The sequence below is a fragment of the Rhinopithecus bieti genome, unplaced genomic scaffold, assembly GCF_001698545.2.
Source record: "Rhinopithecus bieti isolate Rb0 unplaced genomic scaffold, ASM169854v2 scaffold_32835, whole genome shotgun sequence".
Lineage (NCBI taxonomy): Eukaryota > Metazoa > Chordata > Mammalia > Primates > Cercopithecidae > Rhinopithecus > Rhinopithecus bieti.
The window spans coordinates 1,123,649-1,150,940 of NW_016814117.1; the positions used below are offsets into that span (position 1 = coordinate 1,123,649).

Sequence of the window (27,292 nt, forward strand, 5' to 3'; positions counted from 1 at the left end):
ACCAGTATAAAATCCTTTATTGCTATCGTTTGTCTGCAAGGCTCTGCAGGCTGTAGCCCCTGACTGTTTCTGACATCACTACTTGTCTTTTCTTCCTCAATCGCCATGCTCCAGTCACAAGCTTTTCTGTTCTAGAAACTTCCTTTCTCAGGGCCTTTATACTTGCTGTTTCCTCTGCCTGAAATGCCCTTCCCCAGATCTTTTTTCAGTGGTTCCTCAAATGCACTTCCTTCAATAGGTTTTCTATAATCACTGCATCTAAAGTAGGATTTCCTCACTTGTTATTCTTTACCTCATTCCTGTTTTACTTTCCGCATACAAATTCTCAGTATTGGAAATTTACTTTTTTTTTTTTTTTTTTTTTTTTTTTTTTTTTGAGTCATTTATTGTATAGTAGCCCCATCCATCTCCGTGTCAACTCTGTGAGGGCAGGAGTTATGTTGATCTGGTTTATGGCTATAGCCTCTGTGCTGATGCCTGACACATAGTAGCACTCAGAATGATTTGCTGAGTGAATGAATGAAGACATGAGTCATCTTGTGTAGCCCACCTAGCACATAGAAAATATTAAGCACAAAATCGGAGCTGAGAAACAAGTAATGACAGTAATGATAACTAACATTGATCAAGCTCTAACTATTGGCACTAGGTTAAATCCCTCACACATATTGAATCATCTTAGTCCTCACCACAACTCTGTGAGGTAGGTGTTATTGTTACCCTAGTTTTATAGATGAGGAAATTGAATCTTAGCACAATCAAGCAGTTTGCCCAAAGTCACAAAGCCAGTAAATTAATCCAGATTCAAAACCAACCTAATTTTAGCACAAAGTTATTTGCTAATTTTAATCTGTAACAAAATTATTTACTAACTTCTGCAAAGTGAAACTGCCGTTATCTCCATTTATATTTTTCAACGTTTATAATTTCAAGGAGTACTATGTGAGTAGCTACTATATGTATCCTGGGATTCAGGCTAGGTAAAGGGTGCTAGGTGCCTAAGATACAGAGATAAATAATGTGACACAGTGCCCAACTTCAGGGGGTACAGTTTAAGAAGAAAAATATAAGTGTGGTAGAATGGACATCTCCATGACCCAAACACTCCTCTGTCCTCCCACACACACACAAAAAAAAACCCCACACACAAAAAAAAACAAAAACAAAAACAAAAAACTAAAAAAAAAACACCTCCTGCTGCTGGAGACTCATTCCTCTTAAACGTTTCCCTTGAACCTGGCCCAGGTGTTTAATTTTGCATTCCTTACGTTATATTCTAACTGTTTAGCACTGTCTAGGAGGAACTAAATAGCCATCATTTACTAAGTGCCTACACCTGACAGGTGATTTACCTATGCTCACTGACTGAATTCTCACAACAATGAGGTGGGTGTCGTTATTCCTGCTTTACAAATGAGCAGTCAACAGTTTATTGGGGCATTGGATTATAACCCAATGATTACAATAGTGTCTGATTACAATGCAGAATTGCCAATATTAGAATAGAAGGATGTGCATGCAAAGATCTATGGGAGCCCCAAGAAACAAGTGGCTCTTAGCCTCCATAGATATTTATTTATTTTTATTTTGTTTGAGACAGGATCTCATTCTGTTTTCCAGTCTGTAGTCCAGTGACATGATCATGGCTCACTGCAGCCTTGACTTTCAGGGCTACGATCCGCCCACCTCAGTCTCCTAAGCAGCTGGGACTACAGGGGCACACCACCATGCCTAGCTAACTTTTTATTTTTTCTAAAGATGGAGTTTTGCCACGTTGCCCAGTCTGGTCTTGAGCTCCTGAGCTCAGGCGATCCGCCTGCCTTGGCCTACCAAAGTGCTGGGATTAGAGGCATGAGCCACTGAGTCCAGTCCCAGATATTTACTTTAACACTATAATTGTAACAAGTATGAGAATATCAGCTTTTTCTTAGCTTTTTAATTAAATATTTAATAAATAATGTATATCCCACTTTGTAAAATATCTTAACAATATCTACATTTTTTGAGAAAAGCAAATACTTTTCTTTTACATTTTACTAAGATTAATATGTTAGAAGCTTTTTTTACTCCAATAATTGGAACACAGACTTTAAGATTTTTTTATATTACATTTTCCTGATATACTGACTGATTTCTTTTTTTTTTCCCTGGGGCAAAGAAAAGTACTTTTCTCCAGTTACTGTCAGTTCCTTAGGATTATTCTGAAATGAACCAATCCTTTCCTCTCATGGAAACATAGGTACATAATAAGACAAGTACTTTTTTTTATTTTAACAAATCCAGTATTAGAGTAGTCTTTTGCAGCCAGTGAATCATGACAGCCTGCTAAGAATGCCTTCAGTAAAATAAAGTTAGATTGGGACTGACCGACGACGTGAACGCATAAAGTTAACTCCATTAAAAAAAAAATTGACTAGGAAAATAAAACAACGCTAAGCCAACCACTGTACTACCAAAAACACTACTAAAAAATTTAGATTGCTTCTGAGTAACCAGAGGCGAACTACTCTCCACCCTGTGGTGAACATGTGACACTCTCCCTAACAGCAGCTCTGTGGGGAGGGCCTGCTCCCACTGAGAATTAATTCACTTTCCAGAAGTGAGAGATAAGGGAAAATTCCCACAACAATAATCCGTTTGGTGAACTGCAGTTTGGTGGTGTTTGAAGTTTTACACATATTTAAGAATCAAACATGTTCTTACTTCATCCCTATTAGGAAAGTCATAATCCAGCCTCACAGAAAATGAAAGACAAGCATTTCTGCTGATCAAATAGCCTGGCTCCCTCTACAGAATCCCGGGAACCCACTCTACATTCATAAACTTTGTACTCAATTCTTGGCACCTATCAACGCCATGTCCCCAGGGCCAAGTGAAGAGTCTCACAGCAACAAAGTTAATATTTAAAAATTATGTAAAGAATCAAAATTACCTCACTGCGCCCCAACAGATACCATGCACCTACAGAGGCACAAATAAACTCCATTTTGTAATGGTGCTAAAAATTTAAAAAGTGCATTGCTGCTTTCGTGCCTAAGAATTCCCTGTGACATCAACCCAAAAGCCACATAAGCAGAAGCACACAATTTTCTAGAATCTTAGAACAAGAACAAGTAAGTCTAAATATGAATCATATTTGTTTGGGTGAAATTGACTGAAATAAATAGTAAAGAGTGATTTTGAGATAAATATTGCAAAAATGTACACTAATAACTTATCCTTTTATTTATCTATATATTTTCAAATGTAAGTAATGTGATGCCAAGGCTGACACAATCACATTAAACTGCGTCCTGCTTCCCCAGCTGTAACTCTAATACTATTGCCCTCAGAGATTGAAGAGACCACAGAACCGAACTTCTTCTCACAAACCCCCGGATTTCTTTTGTGGCAAAGTCCCTTGTAGGAAATGAATTCTGTCTATATCTCAAAACAGCCTCACTTACCCATTAGACCCTGTAAGCACACTGCCTCAGGTCCACAATACTTTCAGATGCTCAGGAAAATGTTTCCTTTTAAAATAAGAACAAAAAAGAAAAAAATAGGTTTTGGTCAAGAAAAATGTTTAAATATATAATATTAAGATATCTATCTTTATGTCAGTGTAGGTATAAATGCGTGTTTACGAAAAAGGAACCCCCCAAGGCGAAACGCCATAGGACCCACGAAAGTCATAATGCTGGCTGGCCTCAAAATGTCCTTGCTATTAAACTATTTTCAATGATTCCTAGGTATGCCAGATGCCAAGTTTTCTTGGCCAGCCGGGGAACTTCTCATATCTTTGGAAGAAATTATCTTTCTCATACTAGATTCTTCTGAGAAAAGTGATTTATTGGGAGTTTTGTTTATTTCAACTCAATATGTACTCAACTTAGGACGTCTCCTCACCCACGTTAATTTTTTAAAGAGAAGGAAAGTAGAAGGAGAAGATGAACACTTCATCTGAGGCTCTGCCAGCCTACGAGGAAATGCAATCCTCCAGGCTCGCCCGAGCGTGGGCTGCGGGCAGGGGACTGGCGCCGCTGTCTCGTTTTATTCCACGGTGGTGCAGCAGAGGGCGCGTGGCTCTCAGCGCTCAGTGCTGCGCGCTCCCCTGAGCCTCTAGGATCGTATCCCTATTTGCCCCAAGGTCATAGCTCCTAACCCAGCTTGCCAGCCCCAGGCCGGGGACACCAGAAACGGAGCCCTTCGCGCTGGAGACCCCGGCGCGGGTGGGGTGGGAGGGCTCCAGGGCCAGGAGACAGATCACAATGGGCACAGGGGATGAAAGGTGCCGGGGGTCCGGGTCTCGAGCAGTCCCTGCCGCCGCCAGACTCCGCGCCCTGGAGGGGGATGGGGTGCGCGTAGACGCTCTGCGGCCCGGGTCGGACGGAGGAGCCCAGGAGCCACCGCAGCCGCCGCGAGCCCAGAGATCCGAGCTTCGCTGCCAGCCCAGGACACCAGGGCCCGGACGCGGGCCGAGGGGAGCCGGGCGGCGGGAGAGGAGCCCCGGAGCCCCGCTGAGCGCCCGCCGAGAGGGCGTTTTCCCCGCCCCCGGAGCCTAGCCCACCCGGCCCGCCCCGAGCCCGGGGAGATCACCTCCGCCCGTCACCTCCTCCCCTTGTCGCCTAGGTCCACCCAGGCCCCCTCCCCCGGGCCGCTCCCGAGCACGAAGTTGGCGGGAGCCTATAAAAGCCGGTGCCGGCACGACCCGCGGACAAACAGTGCAGGCGCCTGAGCCGCTGCTGCTAGACCTGTGCCGATTCCTGTCCAGCCCCGACCGCCGGCGCGATCATGTCCCATCACTGGGGATACGGCAAGCACAACGGTGAGTGCCGGCGGTGGCCGGCGCGGCGGCCCCGCGATCCCGGATCCCCGAGCCTGGATGCCGGCCCGGGGCCCACAGCACCCGCACATGCTGTTTACCGCTGCCACCGGGAGCGCTGGATGCTCAGGTGCGCCCCAGGAGCTCACTCCGCTCGCGGCTCCCCGGCGCCAGGGATGCCCCCCTTGCCCCAGCTGCGAGGCCACTGTCGAGGAATCACCGCGTCCGCCCGAGGCGCGCAGGGCCCGAGGGAGGAGAGGCACAGCCCTGGCCGGGGGACCCGAGGACAGTCCCTCCAGGGTCCCGACCTGGGGATCATTTTAACCCGACCTAGGTGGAGGCGGGGAAGGGTTGTAACGGAAAATTCTAGTTGTTGATCGCAGAGAAATTAAGAGACTCCCCTTCCCCCTTCCCCTCACCTCAGTCCACCCCCGCAAACACCCCTGCAGTTTCAGCACTACCTGTGGCTAAGGCGCTCAGCACGAACTGTCCCGGGGCATTTTCCAGTGCTGGTTTGAATCCATGGCGCTGATTTCCGAGTTTTCCCTTCGTCTCTCGACTTCTAATGTTAGGGGGTCGGACACCAGGAATCAGGTTTTATCTTGGCCTCAGACCTGGTTCTTCGGAGCCAGCGGAGCAGAGAAGCCTGCCTCGGTGCACCTAGCGCATCTTTGGAGAGTGTGGGGCTTCCTAGGTAGTGGGAACCCTGACGGTTAAAGGAGGGGTGGACCCGGGGCCTGGGCAGTGAGGAAAGGATCCGGATCTCCTTGAATGTCTTCAGTGAGCTTGCATATCCCAAAATCCCAACCACAAGCCCTGACATTAGTGTCTGCCCAACTTCACTTGCTGAATTACAGTAAAATGACTTTGAGATAGCTAATATTTATACAGCACTCAGTGATCTAAGAGCTTTACGTATATCGATTCTAATTCTTACAGCGACATCTATGAGGTAAATTTCTAATTATTCCATATTACAAACGGGGAAACTGAGGCACAGATTACGTGTTTTGCCAAAATTTACCCCACTGTTAAGTGGTGCTTCTAAAATTGGAACTGAGCAGATAGGCTCCGGAATGATTGTTCTTCTCTAGGGGTCTGGGTGTACCTTTCCCTACAATGGGGGATTCACACGTCTTCTTTCCCCCAGGACCTGAGCACTGGCATAAGGACTTCCCCAATGCCAAGGGAGAGCGCCAGTCCCCTGTTGACATCGACACTCATACAGCCAAGTATGACCCTTCCCTGAAGCCCCTGTCTGTTTCCTATGATCAAGCAACTTCTCTGAGGATCCTCAACAATGGTCATTCTTTCAACGTGGAGTTCGATGACTCCCAGGACAAAGCAGGTCAGTGTTTAGAAAATAACTTGTGTATTTTAGACAGTAGCTGTTTTCCGAGCTTAATGGAAGGAGCCAGGAACAGCAGTAGGAACCCTCTTAATAGCACAGTTTGTCTCAGGACTCAAGGATGCTACCCTGATCATTTTCATTAGGTCTCAGATTCTGAGAAGTAGGCTAATTAGTTTGAAGTGTCCCGAGGCTCCTCTGTGAAATCCCTGACTTCTGTGTAGGGCATTGAATAACTGCGATATGCCTGTGAAAAGTCACAAAAGGCGCAAAGTCCCCCAGCAATAAAGATCAATCATGATGAGATTTACACTAATTGAACTTTTAAGATTGTAAAATATTTGTCTTCCAGAGCTGATGCATATCCATTAAAAAGTATAACTTAGTGAGCCTTATCTTCAAGGTAGCAGTGAGAAGAGTAACAAAAAACATGCCAATGTAAAATGCTGAATTTCTTGGAAAATGTTATGGGTATTTCTTAAGACTGGGCTAGTGTGATAAAGATGGCAGCATATTTTGATATCTACTCAGAAATTCATTCCACAAACGAAGATGTTGTAGAGTTGGTGGACATACCTGGCCCATTACTGACAAAACCAATTACCATGTTTATTTGTAATAGAACTGTTTACAGGACGCTCACTGTAGAAAAAAAAAAGTGGTGCTTTTTTTTTTTAATCTCTCTCTCTTTTGAAACAAGAGAACAATCCCATTCAGACATAGTAGCTGCCTTCTTTGCTCAGCAGTTACTTTAATTGCCAGTGCCCTATTTTCCTGAGTGCTTTCCTCTGAAGGTCATTGAATGAAATGGTGCTGCAAACACATTTTGTTTGGTGATGGGAGTGAGGGCAGTGGTGGAGCAAAATGAGAAAGTTTTGGAGTAGTGACCTATGGTACTAATATATTGTATAACATGTAATTATAACCATTTGGGTTGACTATTCTTTGTCAGAAGCTATCCTATATAGTCAGCTTGGTTTTGAAAAAAGAATTCTTCCCTCCTTTCAACTTTCAAAAAATTTGTAAACACCTGGCTTTCTGAAATGGTGAATCTGGAAGACAATTAGATGGGGGATAATGTGGAGATCATCTGAGAAATGTTTTCAACCTACCTGTGCCTGCCTGTGTGCACCCCTCCCCAGTACACACATACATACATGCACACACACACTCACAATCATACTCACACATTCTGACACAGTATGATGATTTATTAGAATCAAGTAAAGGTTGTACATTGAAGACAGTTCAGTGATTCTGCTACATTGCTTTCCCAAGCATTCCTCTCACTCCAAAGGAACAGTGTTATATAATTAAATTAAACAATTTTTTTCTTGTAAAGAATACTGTATATTTAAAACATGACAAGGCCAAAGGTCTCAAGGTATTACACATACAGAAAGGATACTATAACATTTCATGTCTAGTCATTTACAAACTAAAAGAAGTGAGCTACTTTAGTCTGTAGCTGTACTTTTTGAAAGAGCCACAATGATGTCATTGTTTTCAATGGATGTAATGTCTACCAAATTTTGTATCTCATTGGATGCTACATAGAAATTGGATACTTTTGAGTCTTTTTTGGAACACTGAAGAAACAAATCTCCAACAAATGAAAGCAGATGAGGTTCCTCACAGTCCTTAGAAAATGGATAGTGAAATAAATTATTCTAGTAATACATATTATTGGAAAGTGGATTTGAACATATGGTCTGGTGGTTATCAGCATAGACTGGGGTCAGAGAGACCTGGAGTTGCGTTCTAGCTCTGCTGACAACTAGCTCAGAGACTTTGGGAGTAATACTGTCTAGGTTTTAGTTGTTTTTAACTGTAAAGTTGGAGTAACAATAGTGTCTGCCACAGTGGAAGGATGAAATGGGACAGTATATGTAAAGCACCTAGCCTAGTGCCTGGCGCATAGAAGTTCCTCAATAAATGGCCTCTGTTGTTGTCACAATTTGAACCCTTCGACCACCTCTGTTAGACAATTGCTGTATATGTTGCACCTGAGATAAGATTTCTGAATAAACTTTTTCTTTAACAGCTTTAAGATTAGTTCCCATCATTGGATGGTATTTTAAAAATTTATTTTATATTTTCCGAAGCATTCTGTTTATCATACTGAATATGTACTTATTTTATGTATGAAGTTATTGTATAGTTATATATTTTACCATGAATCTGTTAAACTTTGACGGATTTCTCCATAAGCAGTAACTAATTAGATCTCGCTACATTTTTAGCAGCTATTTCTTGTGGAGAGCAATGCATATATTTTTAAAGAAGTTGGCCATGTTTAGATTGTGAAACAGATGAAAACCATGGCGTTTAGGTAGGAGCTCCCACCCATGTCTTTAGAGACACATGTATTATCCACCTAGTTCTTCTACAAAAAAAAAAAAAAAAATCATTACTAACACCACTTAAATGCATGGGAAGCTAAGCATCATGAAAGCAGGGTGGAGGCCTGGTCCCTCTCCTGTTTCCCGGAGCCCATGCTGGAAATATCTAAAGTAGAAAGACATAGAAATAGTAGACCCTGACTGCCACTTTGATAAGTGCAGAAAGGAAGTATTCCGAGGAACTATGGAAACGTGAAGGAGGCTTAACAGTCTAACTGTGTAAGACAGGAAAGACTTTCCAGAGTAAATAAGGCTTATGTGGAGGCTTGAAGGATTTTGATGTCTTGGACAAGAGTCCAGGCAAAGGGAGATAGGAAATACCAGGGGACTTAAGAGAGCACAGCATGTGCTCCAGAAAGGCAAGAAGGCATACTAAAAGCAAGGTCAGGAAGGACTTGCCCTCATTTGCATATGAAAGATTCCTTTGTAATTTTGCCTCTCTTTTCCACATTTTCAGTTACTTTGGTTAAACTAGGATGCAGAATATATTAAAATGTCAATATTAAGGGAAAAGACATCTACAGAATAAATTTTTAAAAATTATACCATGTGGGGGCCAGGCATGGTGGCTCACACCTGTAGTCCCAGCACTTTGGAAGGCTGAGGCAGGCAGATCACTTGAGGTCAGGAATTCAAGACCAGCCTGGCCAACAGGGTGAAACCCCGTCTCTACTAAATATACGAAAAAATGAACTGGGTGCTGTGGCATGCGTCTGTAACCGCAGCTACTCAGGAGGCTGAGGCAGGAGAATTTGGATCCTGGGAGGCGGAGGTTGCAGTGAGCCCAGACCACACCACTGCACTCTATCCTGGTGACAGCATGAGACTCCATCTCAAAACAAACAAACAAACAAAACCACACACAAAGAAAAAACATGTGGAAAAACTCCCTTTAAACTTTTTTTTTTTAATAAAACAATCCTAGTCTCTCAAAGCCAAAACAAAGAGTAGAGATACTCTAGTTAAACTCACCTAAAATAAACATGAAGAAACTGAAGCCGAAGAGTTTAAATAACTTGCTAAGTCATCTCCTTGCTAGTTTGCTGGAGGGACTAAATAGCAATCACTTAAAATAGAATTAGAATAAAATATTTGAAGGATAACCATATTTGACATTTAGTTTGTACATACCACGTTTTTTAAAACTGGCATTTTTTTCTGTGCAGTTAAGTCAAAAGTTTTTATTTTACTCATTTAGTTTTAAAAAATCAACAGTTTAACATATTTTGTGTTAGGAATTATTTTTGTGGTGGTAACATTGTTAGATTTCCTATACCTCTTATTTCCTGCATTTCAATGTAGTTCATTTACCTGTCTTCTTTGTCTTAATGAGATTTCAGCCTTCTAGAACTTCTCATAAATTGAGGTTTTCCAATATGCTTTAAATGTTCTCTTATATCCAAACTTAAGTACTTGGGTATCAGGAACTGAGTGGGTTGACTTTACTGCTGATTTAAGCTTGAGAGAATTTTTTAAAATGTGGAGTTAATAGGATTTAACTAGAAGCTTGCGTTAGAGCTCTCATCAATCTTCTAAATTCCTTTGAAAATAAGCCACCTTAAATTCACCTTAAGTTAATGAAAAATTGCTAATCCCTTTCGGTTTTTTAAAAAACTTATTAAATAATAACTCACCCTGCTTGAGATGTTTTATTAATGGCCTTATCTAGGAGAAAAGAATAGTAGTCAAATTATTAACTCCTGCTAACTTATTAACTTTTATTAAGGAGTTTAATACTCTCCTGCTTTATTGCAAAGTTAGGGACAAATTTTGAAAGCCAATGCCAGAATTATTGGGCCAACTCTTATCCAAGTCTTACATCATTTCTGTTTCTTAGAAATTGGAATTTTTAAAATCTGTTTGTTATTTCAAGAAAAGAGTAAAGGAAGCTGGATGAGTTTACCTGTGCTCTTTCTAAGTGACCTATTGTCTGTATGACATAATGGATCTTCATACATGGATCCTGCTTGACTTTCAGAGACTTGCTTTTGAAGCTCTAAAAGTTTTCTTCCACAGCAGTCCTAAGTTAAAAGAAAGCATAGCAACAAACGAAAGGGCTTGTCATGTACACAGTCATGGTGTCAGCAAAACCCGAAATACCTAGAAAATGATCCAACATATTCTAAACACTGTAGTTACTATATTCAGATCAAAACAGCTTCTTTCTTACTCCTATATAATTGCCACATAGCTTAAACCACAACTTCTGTTGAATTTCGACTGTGTTTACTCTAGTGAAAGTGACAGCTACACATCTTATTGCTTTAAAACAAATGGAACACGTGTATGTTTTTTATCCCCAGATTTGTCTATATTGGCATGTAGCCCTAGGATTATTGGCTGCTGCCAACAGGCAAAACAGTAATGCATGATTTTAACATTTTCAGGTTATTTATAGAAAAGATAGTCCCCAAAATGACATGTTTTCTGTAGAATTAGTCATTTGCTTCATTAGTAGGAAATCATTTAAATTTTATTTTTAAACTAAAGATTATTGGGACTAGTTTATTTATATTTTGGACTTAAAAGAAACTGTTGACATTCATTAAGGTCTTTAGTCTGTTACTCCAGTGCATCTTAATTTAGTTTAAGTGATTAGGGAGAAAAAATTTAAAAATATTAATGTTCAGCTTTTAATTTGTATAAGCAATGTGATTCATTTCAATATTGCTAGATCTCTTATTTTCTCAAAAGTAATTTATATAATTTCCTCAAATAATATGTATAGGAAGACAGATTATTCTATAACATTACACTTGGTGCTTGTTTTGTGTTATATACAGAGTATATATAATTGATGACAGATCATGAAAATTAAAATTGGTTGGAGCTCTTGATGTTGAGATTTGAATTTAAATTAAATTTGGGAGGTCTTGAAAAAACGTTAGAGTAGAAAACTGTATTTATTCTCCATCCCTCACAAAACACATTTCTGGGGCACAATAAACCATTGACTCTTTAAAGCGCCACTGCCATGGCTGGATTTTACAGAGAAAAAATATACAGTTAGCAATTTCTGCTATTTTTAAAAATTATTTTTATATTAGAAAATAGATTTCATTTTAAACTGTAACAGTTTAGAAAATGGCATGTAGTCATTTAAATAAATAAGTAGATCCAGAATATACCATAAAGTCCCTAACTTAAACCAAAATATTATCTTTTATTTTTCTCAAATAAAAAGTTTGAGTTTATGACAATTTATTATAACAATGTTTTTGAGGGACTTCATTGACTAAACTCCATGCTAAGAGTTTGCCAGAATTGCTGCCTTCTGTAGCAAGTAAACGTTAAAGATTTAATAACTTTTTCTAGTTACAGTGGGTTTCTAATCTTCATAGCAAAGAGTTTTATTTTAACAGGGGCTAAAACAGGTACCTGGTGAGAGTAGATTAGCACTGAATGTGTTTAATCATTGAGCCCAGAGTACTTTTTCTTTTTTTTTTTTTTTGAGACAGAATCTAGCTCTGTCACCAGGCTGGAGNTTATCTCAGATACTTAGTATGGTTTTATTTAGTTAGTTTTACCACTTGGTAGAATTAATGATGTGACAAATGACATTTGCTTCTTATTATCAGCCAGTTGGTTGCTAGCTTTAAAGAGTTATTATAAAGGATTTTTTTCAGTATTAATTTATTTCATGAACATATATTTAATTTTTAAGGGTATATTATTACAAAAAAAAGGAATTCTTTCATTCTCTTAAAAAAAAGTCTAGAATTAGAGGCTAATATTTCCTTATAGAATTATCAGGAATCATATTGTCATAATAAGTTGTTTTTGTGTTCCAAGAGATGTGACTTTGTCAGAATACATCCAAATTCATATTTCTTAGCAGATCTGAAACATAACACCATTTATAATTCTTTCTGTTTCCATTCTTACTTTTTTATCCTGGCCTACTGTAAAACAGATCTGGCAGCCAGAGGTTGTATCAGGAACCACAGAAAGACCTCACTGCTTAAATATCTTCAAAGCAGTGTTTCACTTTGAATAGATGAATGGGTGTTGCTGCCATGTAAGCATATTTAGGTGAAGCTCATGAACAAATCTTGTTATACAGAAGTTATCCCTTTGTTCTGCAATGCCAAAGTAAATTTGGACTCATTATTTTATGGAATTATAAAGTAAAGCTAATAAAATACACTTATAGCAACGGATGTTTAATTCCCACTACTAGAAAAATAAAATTTAAATTGTAGAACTAAACTACTTTTAAAAGCTTTTGAATATAATGGTTAAATCCCATTAATACATATAAAGTTGGGTACAGAGTTTCTTGGTGCATGGGAGAAAGAGTGATTTCACACTATTTTAATCCTCTGTCAAGACGCAACTTGTTAATTATGTACAGATAGTTTGTAGCCCAAGTATGTGAGTTTTAGTACTGATTTTGCTTAGTGAGGTTATGTTAATGCCAAAATAGTAGAATCATGGAATAGTTATCAAGTTAGAATTTTAAGTTCTTAGAGATAATAGAGCACATTACACTGCATATAGAAGACGATCCATAAATTATTAGTAAAATAGTAAATGATTTAGTGTATCCACTTTACAGATGAGTAAATTAAGGCCAAAGAGGTTTAATAAAAATTTTTGGCTGGGCACGGTGGTTCATGCCTGTAATCCTGGCACTTTAGGAGGCCAAAGTGGATGGATCACTCAAGCTCAGGAGTTCCAGACCAGCCTGGGCAACAAGGCAAGACTCTGCCTCTACTAAAAATATAAAAATTAGCTGGACATGGTAGTGCACGCCTGTAATCCCAGCTACTCGGGAGGCTGAGGCACGAGAATCACTTGAATTCTGCTTGAGGCGGAGGTTGCAGTGAGCTGAGATCGCACCACTGCACTCCAGCCTGGGCAACAGAGCAAGATTTTGTTAAAAAAATAATAATAGCCAGGATGGTCTCGATCTCCTGACCTCGTGATCAGCCCACCTCGGCCTCCCAAAGTTCTGGGATTACAGGTGTGAGCCACCATAATAATAATAATAATTTAAAAATAAATAAATAAATAATAAAAAATTAAGGGGACAAAGCTAGCCAGCAGCAGTGACAGTCCAAATTCTAAAGAATTTGGGAAGCCTATATAAGGATAATTGGATTTTGCAATGTTAAGATCAATGGAATACTTATTTCACAAATTCGGGTGTGTAAGAACTGGTATCAGAGTTTAGCAAAGCAGGCTGTATGGCAGCCATCGGGCCTTGGTAGAACAGACAGTCCCACGTTTGCAAGTGTATGTAGCAGACCAATTATTTGGCCAGTAGCTGCATGGGCACTTCCTAAATTATTCACAGAGGAATTATTAGTTTCACTTAAAATTTTCTCTCTCTGGACCTGAATCTATGACTCTAAAACAAATCCAGAAAAAGGAATCAGTATGCTCAGAAAGAAAGATGTGAAAAGCATCCTTTCTCCAGACAACACATGAGGAATAAAAACAGACGAAGTGATTTTGTTCAGCACCGTAGACTAAACTTGACTCTGGATTGAATTTTCAGAGTGAAATGTGATGAAAAGCAAACATTTAGTACTGTAAAACAGAACTAAAGATGGTAATATTTAGACGTGTGTTTCATGTGCGTGTGTGTGTATGAGTGTATGTGTGTATACATATGTATGTATGTGTATGCAGATACATACATATATGTTATATGTATATATGTTTTTAATTATAGTGCTCAAGGGAGGACCCCTGGATGGCACTTACAGACTGATTCAGTTTCACTTTCACTGGGGTTCACGTGATGGGCAAGGTTCTGAGCATAGTGTGGATAAAAAGAAATATACTGCAGAGGTAAGATATACTTTTTTTTTTTCTTTCCAGGGAAAAATGTTTATAAGTTGATAGCATTAATTTCAAAAGCTTAATTTGTAAATTCAACTCACACCCAGTGAACCACTTCTTTTACAAAAGACCTTCATATTTGCTGTTTATAACCTTTAATTGTGACATCATACTTAATGCTGCAGAACTTTCTCTACTGTCTCCAACTCCACCATTTGCAAAAAGTAAACAGACTCAAATTAAAGGATCCTGTTTTAACATAAATTTGGATATCAAATGTGTGCCTTCTGTCAAAACTGTACATTTCTTTGTCTTAGAGTTATTGATGAAAACACTTGCTATTATACCAAGTACTCTGTGGATAATTAGAATTAAAATGAAAGGAAAGTTTTGATTTAAAATTATCCGTATTTTCAATTTCCTGAGTAACCTTTACTGTGAGAAAAAGACCATTGGACAAAATCTGTCAGCTTTGATTGTGTAAACCACTCACTGTGGCTTTGTCTCTTCGCCTTAGCTTCACTTGGTTCACTGGAACACAAAATATGGGGATTTTGGGAAAGCTGTGCAGCAACCCGATGGACTGGCCGTTCTAGGTATTTTTTTGAAGGTTAGTTGATGGCCCAATTGTTTCTTTTTTTCCTATTTTTAATAAAGAATGACCAGACAGAACATTTGTCACATACAGGACATTCTACAAAGAGCTTAGGAAATGCCTTTGTCCCTGAAATGTTTTCAAGTTTATCTCCTCCTTTCATATCTGCTAGTTGCAGTGGAGATGGAGGACAGAAAGACAATAGGAGAGGTGTTTATCCGGTACTGTTTGGATGTAAATGTGAAGAACATAAAGAGATCAACTTGGGTGACTGCTAGGTGTTTGTTTTCTTTTCATTTAACCTGAGGCTAAACAGTACTATATCATGATAAAGTAAGATCAGGTTCTGAAGAGGGGAAGGACAGTGAATTTCAGGCAACAGTGGGACATAACTGGTTGAGCTGCCCTCTAAACAGTGGTTAAGGGGAATGGAGAAAGGTCTGGACTGGAGATTTATGAGCTCTGATTCATATGTTGAGGTGAAAGCTACAGGTGTCTATGAAATCATCCAAGTGCAGCACGAAGAGGGAGATGAGAAAGCTGCGCAGGGAGCAATCCTGAGAAACTGCAAAATGTAAGGCCTTTACAAGGGGACGGATGCAAATTAAACAACTTAAAAGGGGTCAGGCGTGGTGGCTTACACCTGTAATCCCAGCACCTTGGGACATCAAGGCAGGAGGATAGTTTGAGGCTGGGAGCTCAAGACCAGCCTGGGCAACATAGCGCCATTCCATCTCTATAAAATTTTTAAAAAATTAACTGGGCATAAAACAAACAAACAAACACAACACAAAATTAGCTGGGCATGGTAGTGTATACCTGCAGTCCCAGCTACTCGGGAGGCCAGGGCAGGAAAATCACTTGAGCCTAGGGGTTTGAGGTTACAGTGAGCTATCATCATGCCACTGCACTACAGGCTGGGTGACAGAGTAAGACTCTGACTCTAAAACACAAGGCAAGAGTTAAGAGAGATTTGGGATGTTGTAAGGCATAGGGAAAGCCAAAGAAGAAGATAATTTTTAAAAAGAAGAGATGACCATGGTGTAAAGTCCTACAAGGAAATCAAGGCAAGTCCTTGAAGAGTATTCTGAAAGTTAGAGGTCACTGGGGACAATTGAGCCAGTGGTTTCAGGAGTACTATCTGAGTGGAAGCCGAGGCAGGCTGAAGATTCGGTGAAAGTAGGCAAGTCTATGGTGTCAGTGTCATCAAGCCAGTACTGATGGGTATCATGTATAAAGTGGAGGATTTGGGCTATTTGGATGTTTTCTAATAGAGCTACCCAAATAAAAATAAAAACTGGTACAGTACCAACTGGGTGATAGTATCTTGCCCTTTATGTTTTTCTTTAGGTTGGCAGTGCTAAACCGGGCCTTCAGAAAGTTGTTGATGTGCTGGACTCCATTAAAACAAAGGTAAATTTGAATTTTCTGCCACCTTCTTAGGGTACTGATTTTCAATACTCCATTGGTTTTAGAAATTTCTTTTGATCAAATTGCACAGTCTCAATGACGTGTGGTATTTGGATGAGCAGTTAATAAAGGTAGAATATTCCTTAAATATTTAATGTTTCTTTCAACAAAGTTGATCCTAATGCTAGCATAATTCTAAGACTTGTGTTTATTTAATCTTGCTCCCCCATCATTTGAACATCCATATGTAAGAGTCAGAGAATCTTATGACTGCAAGGCGGTTCAAAGGTCCTCTAGTCAAATTATTCACTCATTCACACAGCAGATATTTGTTGAGTATGTACTATGTGCCAGTCGCTTTGCAAACAAGTAGACACAATGGTGAACAAGATAAACAAGGCCCTGTTTCATGGAGATTTCTATTCTATAACCTCTTTGCATTCATTCATCCTGCATTTAAATCCTCTCTACAGCATAGTTGTATTGAGGTCGTTGAGCATCTGTTTAAACACTACAGTCACTTCCCGTAATGGGGAACTTATCACCAGGGGCAGCCCTGGCTTTATAAAGCTGATCCTCACATTGAAACAGCATCTATCCTCTGAAATGCTCACTCTACACCCCTGGCTTGAGCCCCTTGAATTCATAGAATAAACCTGATCTCTCTTCCACATAACCCTACTCTCTCTCGACTCTGTTTTTTCACCTACCTCAGGCTAATTATCTTTAGTTCCCTTTAACTATTCTCATATGACATCATTTTCTCTCTTTGCCACCACCTTGTCACTCTTCCAGTAAATCATTCCTGTTTGCTTGAAAAGTGTAGTGTCCAAAACAGAATGTAGTTATTTGATTCTGACCTAGAGCGAGAAAATCACCTCCTCGTCAGGGATACCCTGTTTCTGTTATTGCAATCTGAAGTCACCTTATTTTAGTGGCAGCAGTCTCACTTTAAATACTGGGTGTGATCAGTTAATGACTTAATGGAGAATGTAAGGGATCATTTTAGATAAAAGGCCAAGATGAAAAATGGACATGTGAAAATAGTTTTTTGTTTTGTTTTGTTTTGTTTTGCTAAGACCTGCCACATATTTTCAAGTTGAATGTCTTCTGCTAATTTCTTTTTATTTTGTTTGCCAGTGAATATGGGACCTCTCTTTTAAAAAGTGTTTTTGACCATCAGAGAGGAGTAAACCTATTTGTGTCTCCTGCTTTCCCACCTTCCTCCTACTCTGTCAATGTGACGGTTTGAACCTGCATATTTGCTTTGTTCTAGGGCAAGAGTGCTGACTTCACTAACTTCGATCCTCGTGGTCTCCTTCCTGAATCCTTGGATTATTGGACCTACCCAGGCTCACTGACCACCCCTCCTCTTCAGGAATGTGTGACTTGGATTGTGCTCAAGGAACCCATCAGCGTCAGCAGCGAGCAGGTTGGTTTTCTAATGACAGGTCTGTTTACAGGTGGAGCATTTAGTCAAGGCAGAAGACCTTGGCCTCCAGAGTGAGAGAGACCTGAGATTTAATCCTTCTGCTACTTCTTGCTATGGAAATAGTGCCTTTGACGGTGCTCAGCAAATAAACAGCATTCAGTAAATCTTTGTTGTTATTAGCTATAAACTTACACAGTTTGTTTAGCCTGTAAAATTGAATAGTCATTGTAAAGATTCAATGAGAAAGGTGTCTGTCACCTAATAAATGCTTTTTTTTTTTTTTGCCAGTTTTGAGGAAACTGAGGCTGAGAAAAGTGAGAGTTCATATTCAAGGTTACATAGATATCAGTGAATTCCCAGCTTACTACTCACTCACATAAGAGCTTTCTGCAGTTTTATTTATATCAGAATGCATTTCTGAATCCTGACAGGTGAGAGTCATCCCTTGGAGAACACGTATCTGTTAAAACTTACTCCAGGTTGCTTTAGAGGCTTAGAGCAGGTATTCTTACATTTCCAATACAATGTATTGTGTGATGTTCAAGTGATTAATGCAGCTTCTAAGTCACTGATGAGTGGCCACAAAAGTGGATACAAATGAATTTTTCCTAGACTTGTCTCTTAGCACACAGTTGAAATGTAGAAAGTGAACATTCCTTAGGATTCACAAGAGGTTGGATCCTGAATAATTTAAGGAGAGCTTTAGGAGCCAACAATCTTGAAAATGGTAACTATGTGAGTAGTGATAGTGTGATTTAAACCTACAAAAATGCTGAATAATAGAGGTTTAGAGCTGCAATGTGCAATAGAGATTATGTTGTCCAACTTTCTCATTTCACTGGCTTGAATCACATTGATCAACAACAGTCTGAGAAACAGGAAAACTGAAGTGTTTTCCCCTCAGCTACCTTGGGACAGAATCAGGTCTGGGAGGAAGGATTCTATTCCTGTGTCCTCCTTTAGAATATGGACTTATGAATGCTGAAGATGCTTCACATCTTTCTTTAAAGGAAATATATATCTGACTGGAAAATTACTTGTAGCATATCAACATGGGCCTAAAAAGTAGCATGCTTGTCTTGTAGTATGTCACTTGAAGATTGACCTTGTAGTAATAAGATATTTGAGCAAGCTTCTTGAAGTTATAGTGTAAGGAAAGATTATAATGCCACTTTGCTATGTAGATGCAGTGTTTACGTTGTAATTTAAAACATGGAATTTTTTTTCTTCTTTCACTGAGAGCAATCCAACTTTAAAGCAATAGTCTGACATTTAGAGCCATTATAACAAATAGATTTACGGCATATACACACCCATAGGCCAAAATACACATATAGATAAGGGCAGTTGGACCTACTGCATTAATCCCTGTGCCCTGAGTTTGCTCTTTAAAGTTGAAAGTGGTATTAAACAAATAATGTTAATTGCATATATTGGCAAAATACCAATAGGGCTATTTTTCTTATCCTATAACATGGAGTCTGGAGGGAGGCTCATGCTCAGCTCAGGAAGCTAGGGCTCCAGGTCCTCCTCTGTCTGATTCCCTTGACTTGGCCTTGCCCATCTTCAGGTGAGGACTTCATCCTCAAGGTAGTTGCAATAGCATTTTGAGCATCACATCTGGATACAACCACTTCTTGAGGAGGAAATGAATACCTCTTCCATTGGCTCCCTAGGAGCAGAGAAGCTTTTCCCTGAAGGCCCCTAGCAAACCTTTCACTTCTCACTGGCTAGAATTGCGTTTCTTACTTAGTCCCTAACCAGGGAATGTGATCATTTCGGCCTGTGGGTGTGTATACACCATAAATCCATTTGCTATAATGGCTCTAAATGTCAGACTATTGCTTTAAAGTTGGATTGCTCTCAGTGAAAGAAGAAAAAAAATTCCATGTTTTAAATTATAACGTAAACACTGCATCTACAAAACAGAGTGGCATTATAATCTTTCCTTACACTACAACTTCATTACCCTACTGAGGCTTACAGGGAGAAGGCAGATGTCTGTTAATGAGGAAGCATGGGGGTGGGGGGTGTGGATTTTAGGTAAGCAGTATAAACGGGTCTGCTAATTCTGCTACCTTTATTTTCTATATTCAGGCTCTGTCTCTGTGATGCTAAAATAATGAGTCAAGTTAACTAATGTGATGAGTGTAATTTAATTGGTGCAGTGAGGAACAGAAATCGGTTATATTGGTTTGATCAAAAGTTTGACCTGATTACACTTTATGAACAGACTCTCTTTCAGATTGCTGGAATTCTGTTGCAATGAGTCAACCCTATATATCCTTAGAATGCTCCCTAGCATTTAGTAACCATAGCTGTACATGTTATGTGCATGGAAGGTGGCTTTATGGGAGTGATTGAGAGACTATTACCGGACAAAAGAAATCAGGTTAAAGGCTGTTGATTCCTGGGCTGCTGTATTACTGCCCAAACCACCCTTTTTCATTTGGATCAAGTCTTGGTTAGAGGGAGGAAAGTAGCACTTTTTAAGAACCTTGAAGCAGTGGGAGACTGTTTAATGGCTTCCTGTATCTCAGTGGTGGCCAGTAAACTGAAAGAAGCTTACAAGGGAATAAAAATCAGCCAGTGACAAGGGGTTCTAATGTTAAATGCATATATTGGCAAAATACCAATAGGGCTATGTAGGGTGATTAGCATTCACAATTGTTCACTAAAATGCTGTTTTTAAAACAGGGAAGTAGAAAGGTTGAGTGCAACTCCATAGCATGAGATAAATTGAGCTAGTTAAGGCAAATCAGTCTGGGCTTTGGTGTATTTGGAGATGCCAGCTCGTCACTCAGCCCATAGAGCTTACAGGTCCTGACCACTTGACCTAATTGTACAGATGTGATAGTTTGTCTTCCCTGGGGCAGAAAACAAACTTTAATTTGAAACCAAAATTGTTATTATTTTGCATCTAAAGGTATGAGTTTATAGACTTTTGAGATTAAATTTTAAAATTAAAAGGTCACTGAAAATTTCCTTTAAAAATGGCCCCAATGAATTTGTGTATTTTGTATAAATTGGTTTGTTATATTAAAGCATGCATACATAATCTATATGTGATTATGTATTTATTAGGAATCAAATTGAATTTTGACCTTTGATGCACAGCACTGTGAATGTTGGGGAATGTAATTTTTGTTTGTTTTTGTTTCTGCTTTTTGAGACAGAGCCTCGCTCTGTTGCCTAGGCTGGAGTGCAGTGGCGCAGTCTCAGCTCATTGCAATCTCTGCCTCCAGGGTTTAAATGATTCTCGTGCTTTAGCCTCCCGAGTAGCTGAGATTATAGGTGTGCCACCACGCCTGGCTAATTTTTTTTTTTTTTTTTTTTTTTTTTTTTTTTAGTAGAGACAGGGTTTTGCCATGCTGGCCAGGCTGGTCTCAAATTGCTGACCTCAAGTGATCCATCTGCCTCAGCCTTCCAAAGTGCTGGGATTACAGGCATGAGCCACTGTGCCTGGCAGGGGAATGTATTTAAAGATACAACACAAGCATATAACTGAATACTACTGTGAAACGTTAATTATCAATGTTTTATTGTGTCTTTTAGATATTGAAATTCCGTAAACTTAACTTCAATGGGGAGGGTGAACCTGAAGAACTGATGGTGGACAACTGGCGCCCGGCTCAGCCACTCAAGAACAGGCAAATCAAAGCTTCTTTCAAATAAGATGGTCCCATAGCCTGTATCCAAATAATGAATCTTCCGGTGTTTCCCTTTAGCTAAGCACAGATCTGCCTTGGTGATTTGGACCCTGATTGCTTTGTGTCTGGTTTTCGAGACGCTTCATCTCTTACTTGATAGGCTTACTAATAAAATGTGAAGACTAGATCAATTGTCATGGTTGACACAACTGCTGTGGCTGGTTGGTGCTTTGTTTATGGTAGTAGTTTTTCTGTAACACAGAATATAGGATAAGAAATAAGAATAAAGTACCTTGACTTTGTTCACAGCATGTATGGTGATGAACACTCAATTGTTCACTAAAATGCTGCTTTTAAAACATGGGAAAGTAGAATGATTGAGTGCAAATCCATAGCACATGATAAATTGATCTAGTTAAGGCAAATCAGGTAGAATAGTCATGATTCTATGTAATGTAAACCAGAAAAAATAAATGTTCATGATTCCAAGATGTTATATTAAAGAAAAACTTTAAAAATTATTTAGTAAAGCTATCTTAAATATGATTTACGTTGTAATTTAGTGACTTTTGAATTACTGAGATGTAAATGAAGTATTATCTGTAAAAATTGTTATAATTAGAGTTGTGATACAGAGTATATTTCAATTCAGACAATGTATCATAACTTAATAAATATTGTATTTTAGATATATTCTCTAATAAAATTCAGAATTCTATTCTGGGTTATTTTATTGTGGACTGAGTAGTGGGTAATACAGTAATGGAGGAACAAATGTCTACTTTTACAATTCATAATTCCTTATTAATAATGAGCCATCATAATTGGCTTACTGATAATTGAAGAAGTCTCCATAAAAGGAAAACTCTGGAGGTCATTTACTTATTACGCCAAGTACCGTTTTAAGTGCTTTCTGAGCATTCATGTGATCTTCATGACAATCCTATGAAGATTAATTCTGCAAGAGAAATGATTACACTAAAAGTAGCAAGGTAGAGAAGGGGGAAGAGTCTGCACACTGAATCAGTATAAGCCCCTTGGGAATAAAATAAATAAAAGTTCATTTTATTAAAAAAGGGAATTCAATTGATACCCAGAAGTGATACAATAATTTGAATTTTAAAAAGAGAAATTAAGCTGAGCATGGTGGCTTACTCTGGTAATCCCAGTACTTTGGGAGGCTGAGGCAGGATGATTGCTTTAGGCTGGCAGTTTGAGACCAGCCTAGGCAACATAGTGAGGCCTTGTCTCTATAAAAAACGTAAAAATTATTCGACCGTGGTGTTGCATACCTGTAGTCCTAACTACTTGGGAGTCTCGTGCACAAGGATCACATGAGCCCAGGCGTTCAAGTCTGTAGTAAGCTATGATTGCACCGCTGTACTCCAGTCTTGGTGACAGAGTGAGACCCTGTCTCTAAAGAAACACACAAACAAACAAAAAAGATGAATTATACAACTATTACAGACAGGAAAGAGTGAATAAATGAAATAAAAATCTCTTACTATTATACCTTTCTGGATTTAGCTCTGTGCCTTGACCATGGAGTCTTTGACTAATGAGTTATTCTGGAAAACGAAATAGAACACATATCAGGTTCTACACGTCAGGGAATAAAAACTCGTTGCTTTAGATAGAAAATTTCCTAAAATCACCTTAGATCTTTACCTAACTCAAGCTTACAAAGATTTTATTCTATGTTTTCTACCAAATCATAGGTCTAAGAGCCAATTTGAATTAACTTTTTTATATGGTATGAGGTAAGGATTTAAGTTCAGTTTTTTGGCCTGAGGATCCAACTTTCCTAGCACCATTTGTAGAAAAGACTATCCTTTCCCCACTGAATTGTTTTGGTAACTTTGTAGATCAAGTAACCAAAACAACTTACTTTCTCACCTGTTTTCCTAAAGAATTGTACTGAGTTTGATTATTTGTTTTGAATCCCAGCTCTTCTCAACCTCTCTGATCCTGGGTATATATTGAAAGTGACACCCAGGATTGTTGCTTTTTTTTTTCTCTTTGAGATAGGATCTCACTCTGTGGCCCAGGCTGGACTACAATAGCATGATGGTACGATCTCAGCTCACTGCAACCTCTTCCTCCAGGGCTCAAGTGATCCTCCTGCCTCAGCCTCCCCAGTAGCTGGGACCACAGGTGTGCACCACTACCCCTGGCTATTTTTTTGTATTTTTAGTAGAGCCAGGGTCTCACCATGTTACCCAGGCTGGATTGTTGTGCTTTATTTGCTACAGCTCATCTCATCTTCCTTGGGACCACCCTCGTCTCCAATCCCCACTCAGTGTCGGCAGGGCGGCTGGCAATTAAAACTTGTCAGTAAAGGACATCTCAGTTTGTTCAGGTTTCAGCAGTCTTTTTTCGGGTTTTTATTCTCCACTCATACCAGCCCACACAGATGGTGTCTGGGTGACAGAGGAGAGGGCCCAGGATCTGTATAATGCCCCCTAGATCCTTGCTGGCCTCTGTTGTGGGGTGGCCTAGGCTGGCCCTGGCTCCATCTGTGTCTGCTGACGTTTGGTCTGTTCCATCTGGTTTTTGGAAGTACTAATAGCAGAAGGCTTATCCCCACCATTGCCTCTAGTTGCAAAGTCTAAAGCTCTTCATTTATGACCCTGGGGAAGGGTCCAGGTGAATCTTGTTTCCAGAAAGAAACAGTAAAAGGGAAGCCTCTGTCATACAGAAAGAATCACACAGAGGCAACGTATCTTCTGATGAAGAGCCAGTTTCCTTGCTTTTCCTTATCACCCAGATTGGACCCTTAAAGAATAAGGACAAAGAAGGACATTAGTATCTGACATCTTTGCTTAATTCTTCTCTCCCCGTCTTCACACAGGGTCAGAAAAGGTTGGTTTGTCCTTCCCTGTATGGCGGCAGATTCTCTTGTACCCTGTTCCTTTCTGAAAGCAGCATTCACCTGGTGCCTTCCCCAGAGTCATAATAGCACACAAAATGCACAGAAAGAAAAATTGGTTTTACGATAGGAGAAGAGCCATCAGAAAATATTTCAAAATTAGGACCCACGTTACACTTAGCAATATGCTGCTGCCAAAGACTCAGTGAGATTTCTTTAGTCCACTTGGTAAAATCTAGAAGTTCAACTTGTGTTTCTCTCCTGTCTCCATCTCCTCTCTGCCCCGACCTCTGCCTCTAATATAAGTAATCTATATGCCCCTGACATCCACCTCTACTGTAAGTAATCTATAGTGCTTCCATGTTTAACAAAAGGTAGCATCATTACTTTTATTTTTTAAATTTTTTATTTTTTATTTAAATAGATTTTTGGGGAACAGGTGGTGTTTGGTTACATGAATAAATTCTTTAGTGATGATTTCTGAGATTTTGGTGCATCTATCACCTGAGCAGTGTACACTGTACCCAATATTCAGTATTTTATCCCTCACCACTGCATCCATGCCAACATCTATTATTTTTTTATCTTTTGATTATGGCCATTCTTGCAGGAGTGAGGTGGTATTACATTGTGGTTTTGATTTGTATTCCCTGATAATTAGCGATGTTGAGCATTTTTCCATATGCTTACTAGTCATTTGTAATTCCTCTTTTGAGAATTGTCTATTCATGTCCTTAGCCCACTTTTTGATGGGATTATTTATTTTTTTCTTGCTGATTTGTTTGAGCTCTTTGTAGATTCTGGATATTAGTCCTTTGTCAGATGTATAGATTGTGAAGGTTTTCTCCCACTGTGTGGGTTGTCTGTTAACTCTGCTGATTATTTCTTTTGCTGTGCAGAAGCTTTTTAGTTTAATTGAGTCCTACCTATTTACCTTTGTTTTTGTTGCATTTGCTTTTGGGTTCTTGGTCATGAAGTCTTTGCCTAAGCCAATGTCTACCAGGGTTTTTATGTTATCTTCTACAATCTTTATGATTTCAAGTATTAGATTAAGTATTTGATCCATCTTGAGTTCATTTTTGTATAGGGTGAGAGATGAGGTTCCCATTTCATTCGTTTACGTGTGGCTTGCCAAGTATCCCTGCACCATTTGTTGAATAGGATGTCCTTTCCCCACTTTATGTTTTTGTTCACTTTGTCAAAGATCAGTTGGCTGTAAGTATTTGGCTTTATTTCTATGTTCTCTAGTCAGTTCCATTGGTCTATGGGCCTATTTTTATATTAGTACCAAGCTATTTTGGTGACTATGGCCTTAAAGCATAGTTTGAAGTCAGGTAATGTGATGTCTCCAGATTTATTCTTTTTGCTAAGTCTTGCTTTGGCTATGTGGGCTCTTTTTTGGTTCCATATGCATTGTAGGTCCTTTTGTTTTTCTAGATTTGTGAAGAGTGATGGTGGTATTTTGATGGGAATTGCATTGAATTTGTAGATTGCTTTTGGCAGTATGGTCATTTTCACACTATTGATTCTACCCTTCCGTGAGCATGGGATGTATTTCCATTTGTTTGTGTCATCTATGATTTCTTTCAGCAGTGTTTTGTAGTTTTCCTTGTAGAGGTCTTTCATGTCCTTGGTTAGGTACATTCCTAAGTTTTGTTTTTGCTTTTTTATTTGTTTGTTTTGCAGCTATTGTGAAAGGGGTTGAGATCACAATCTGATTCTCAGCTTGGTCGCTGTTAGTGTATAGCAGAGCTACTGATTTGTGTTCATTAATCTTGCATTCTGAATCCCTTTGTCAGTTCTAGGAGCTTTTTGGAGGTGTCTTTAGGGTTTTTTAGGTATACGATCATATCATCAGCAAACAATGACAGTTTGACTTCCCCTTTACCAGTTAGAATGCCCTTTATTCCTTTCTCTAGTCTGATTGTTCTGGTGAGGACTTCCAGTACTAAGTTTAATAGAAGTGATGAAAGTGGGCATCCTTGTCTTGTTCCAGTTCTCAGGGGGAAAGCTTTCAATGTTTCCTCATCCAGTGTAATATTGGCTGTGGGTGTATCATAGACGGCTTTTATTACCTAAAGGTATGTCCCTTCTATGCTGATTTTGCTGAGGGTTTTAATAATAAAGCAATGCTGGATTTTGTCAAATACTTTTTCTGTGTCTATTGAGATAATCATATGATTTTTGTTTTAAATTCTGTTTATGTGGTGTATCAAATTTATTGACTTATGTATGTTAAGCCATCCCTGCATCTCTGGTATGAAACCCAGATTATGGTGGATTATCTTTTTGATATGCTGTTAGATTTGGTTCATTAGTATTCTGTGGAGGAGTTTTGCATCTACGTTCATCAGTGATATTGGTCTGTAGTTTCCTTTTTTTGTTATGTCCTTTCCTGGTTTTGGTATTAGGATGATACTAGCTTCACAGAATGATTTAAGGATTCCCTCTTTCTATATCTTTTGGAATAGTGTCAATAAGATTGGTACCAATTCTTCTTTGAATGTCTGGTAGAATACAGCTGTAAATCTATCTGGTCCTGGATTTTTTTTTGTTGGCAATTTTTTTATTACCATTCCAATCTTGCTGCTTGTTATTGGTCAGATCAGAGTTTGCATTTCTTCCTGGGTTAACCTAGGAGGGTTGTATATTTCCAGGAATTTATCCATCTCCTCTAGGTTTTCTAGTTTATGCATGTAAAGTTGTTCATAGTAGCCTTGAATAATAATCTTTTGTATCAGTTGTAATATCTGCCATTTTGTTTGTAATTGAGCTTATTTGGATCTACTCTCTTCTTTTCTTAGTTAATCTCACTAATGATCTATCAATTTTATTTATCTTTTCACAGAACCGGTTTTCTGTTTCATTTATCTTTTGCATTTTTTTTTATTTATTTTTTGTTTGTTTCAATTTCATTTTGTTCTGCTCTGATCTTGGTTATTTCTTTTCTCTGCTGGGTTTGGATTTGGATTGTTTCTCCAGTTCCATGAAG

At 39.1% G+C, this 27,292-nt stretch overlaps 1 protein-coding gene and 1 long non-coding RNA gene across 2 annotated transcripts; both read left to right on the forward strand.

Moving 5' to 3' along the window:
* The first annotated feature begins 4,094 nt into the window (after positions 1-4,094).
* On the forward strand, positions 4,095-4,776 carry LOC108513911 (uncharacterized). Its single transcript, XR_001881053.1, has one exon. It is a non-coding gene; the product is annotated as an uncharacterized LOC108513911 (long non-coding RNA).
* Positions 4,316-22,149, forward strand: CA2 (carbonic anhydrase 2). Its single transcript, XM_017849877.1, has 7 exons — positions 4,316-4,807; positions 5,955-6,152; positions 14,235-14,353; positions 14,862-14,954; positions 16,290-16,352; positions 17,626-17,781; positions 21,337-22,149. Exons 1-7 carry the CDS (start codon positions 4,774-4,776, stop codon positions 21,454-21,456), a joined length of 783 nt encoding a protein of 260 aa, XP_017705366.1. The 5' UTR covers positions 4,316-4,773; the 3' UTR covers positions 21,457-22,149.
* Positions 22,150-27,292: the final 5,143 nt, after the last annotated feature.

What these genes read in the sequence shown, in the direction of transcription:
- CA2 (XM_017849877.1), top strand. Translation starts at nt 4,774, where the DNA reads ATGTCCCATCACTGGGGATACGGCAAGCACAACG. An exon ending in TGACTCCCAGGACAAAGCAG is followed by an intron (nt 6,153 to 14,234) that starts GTCAGTGTTTAG and finishes TTTTAATTATAG; the next exon opens with TGCTCAAGGGAGGACCCCTG. An exon ending in TCAGCGTCAGCAGCGAGCAG is followed by an intron (nt 17,782 to 21,336) that starts GTTGGTTTTCTA and finishes TGTGTCTTTTAG; the next exon opens with ATATTGAAATTCCGTAAACT.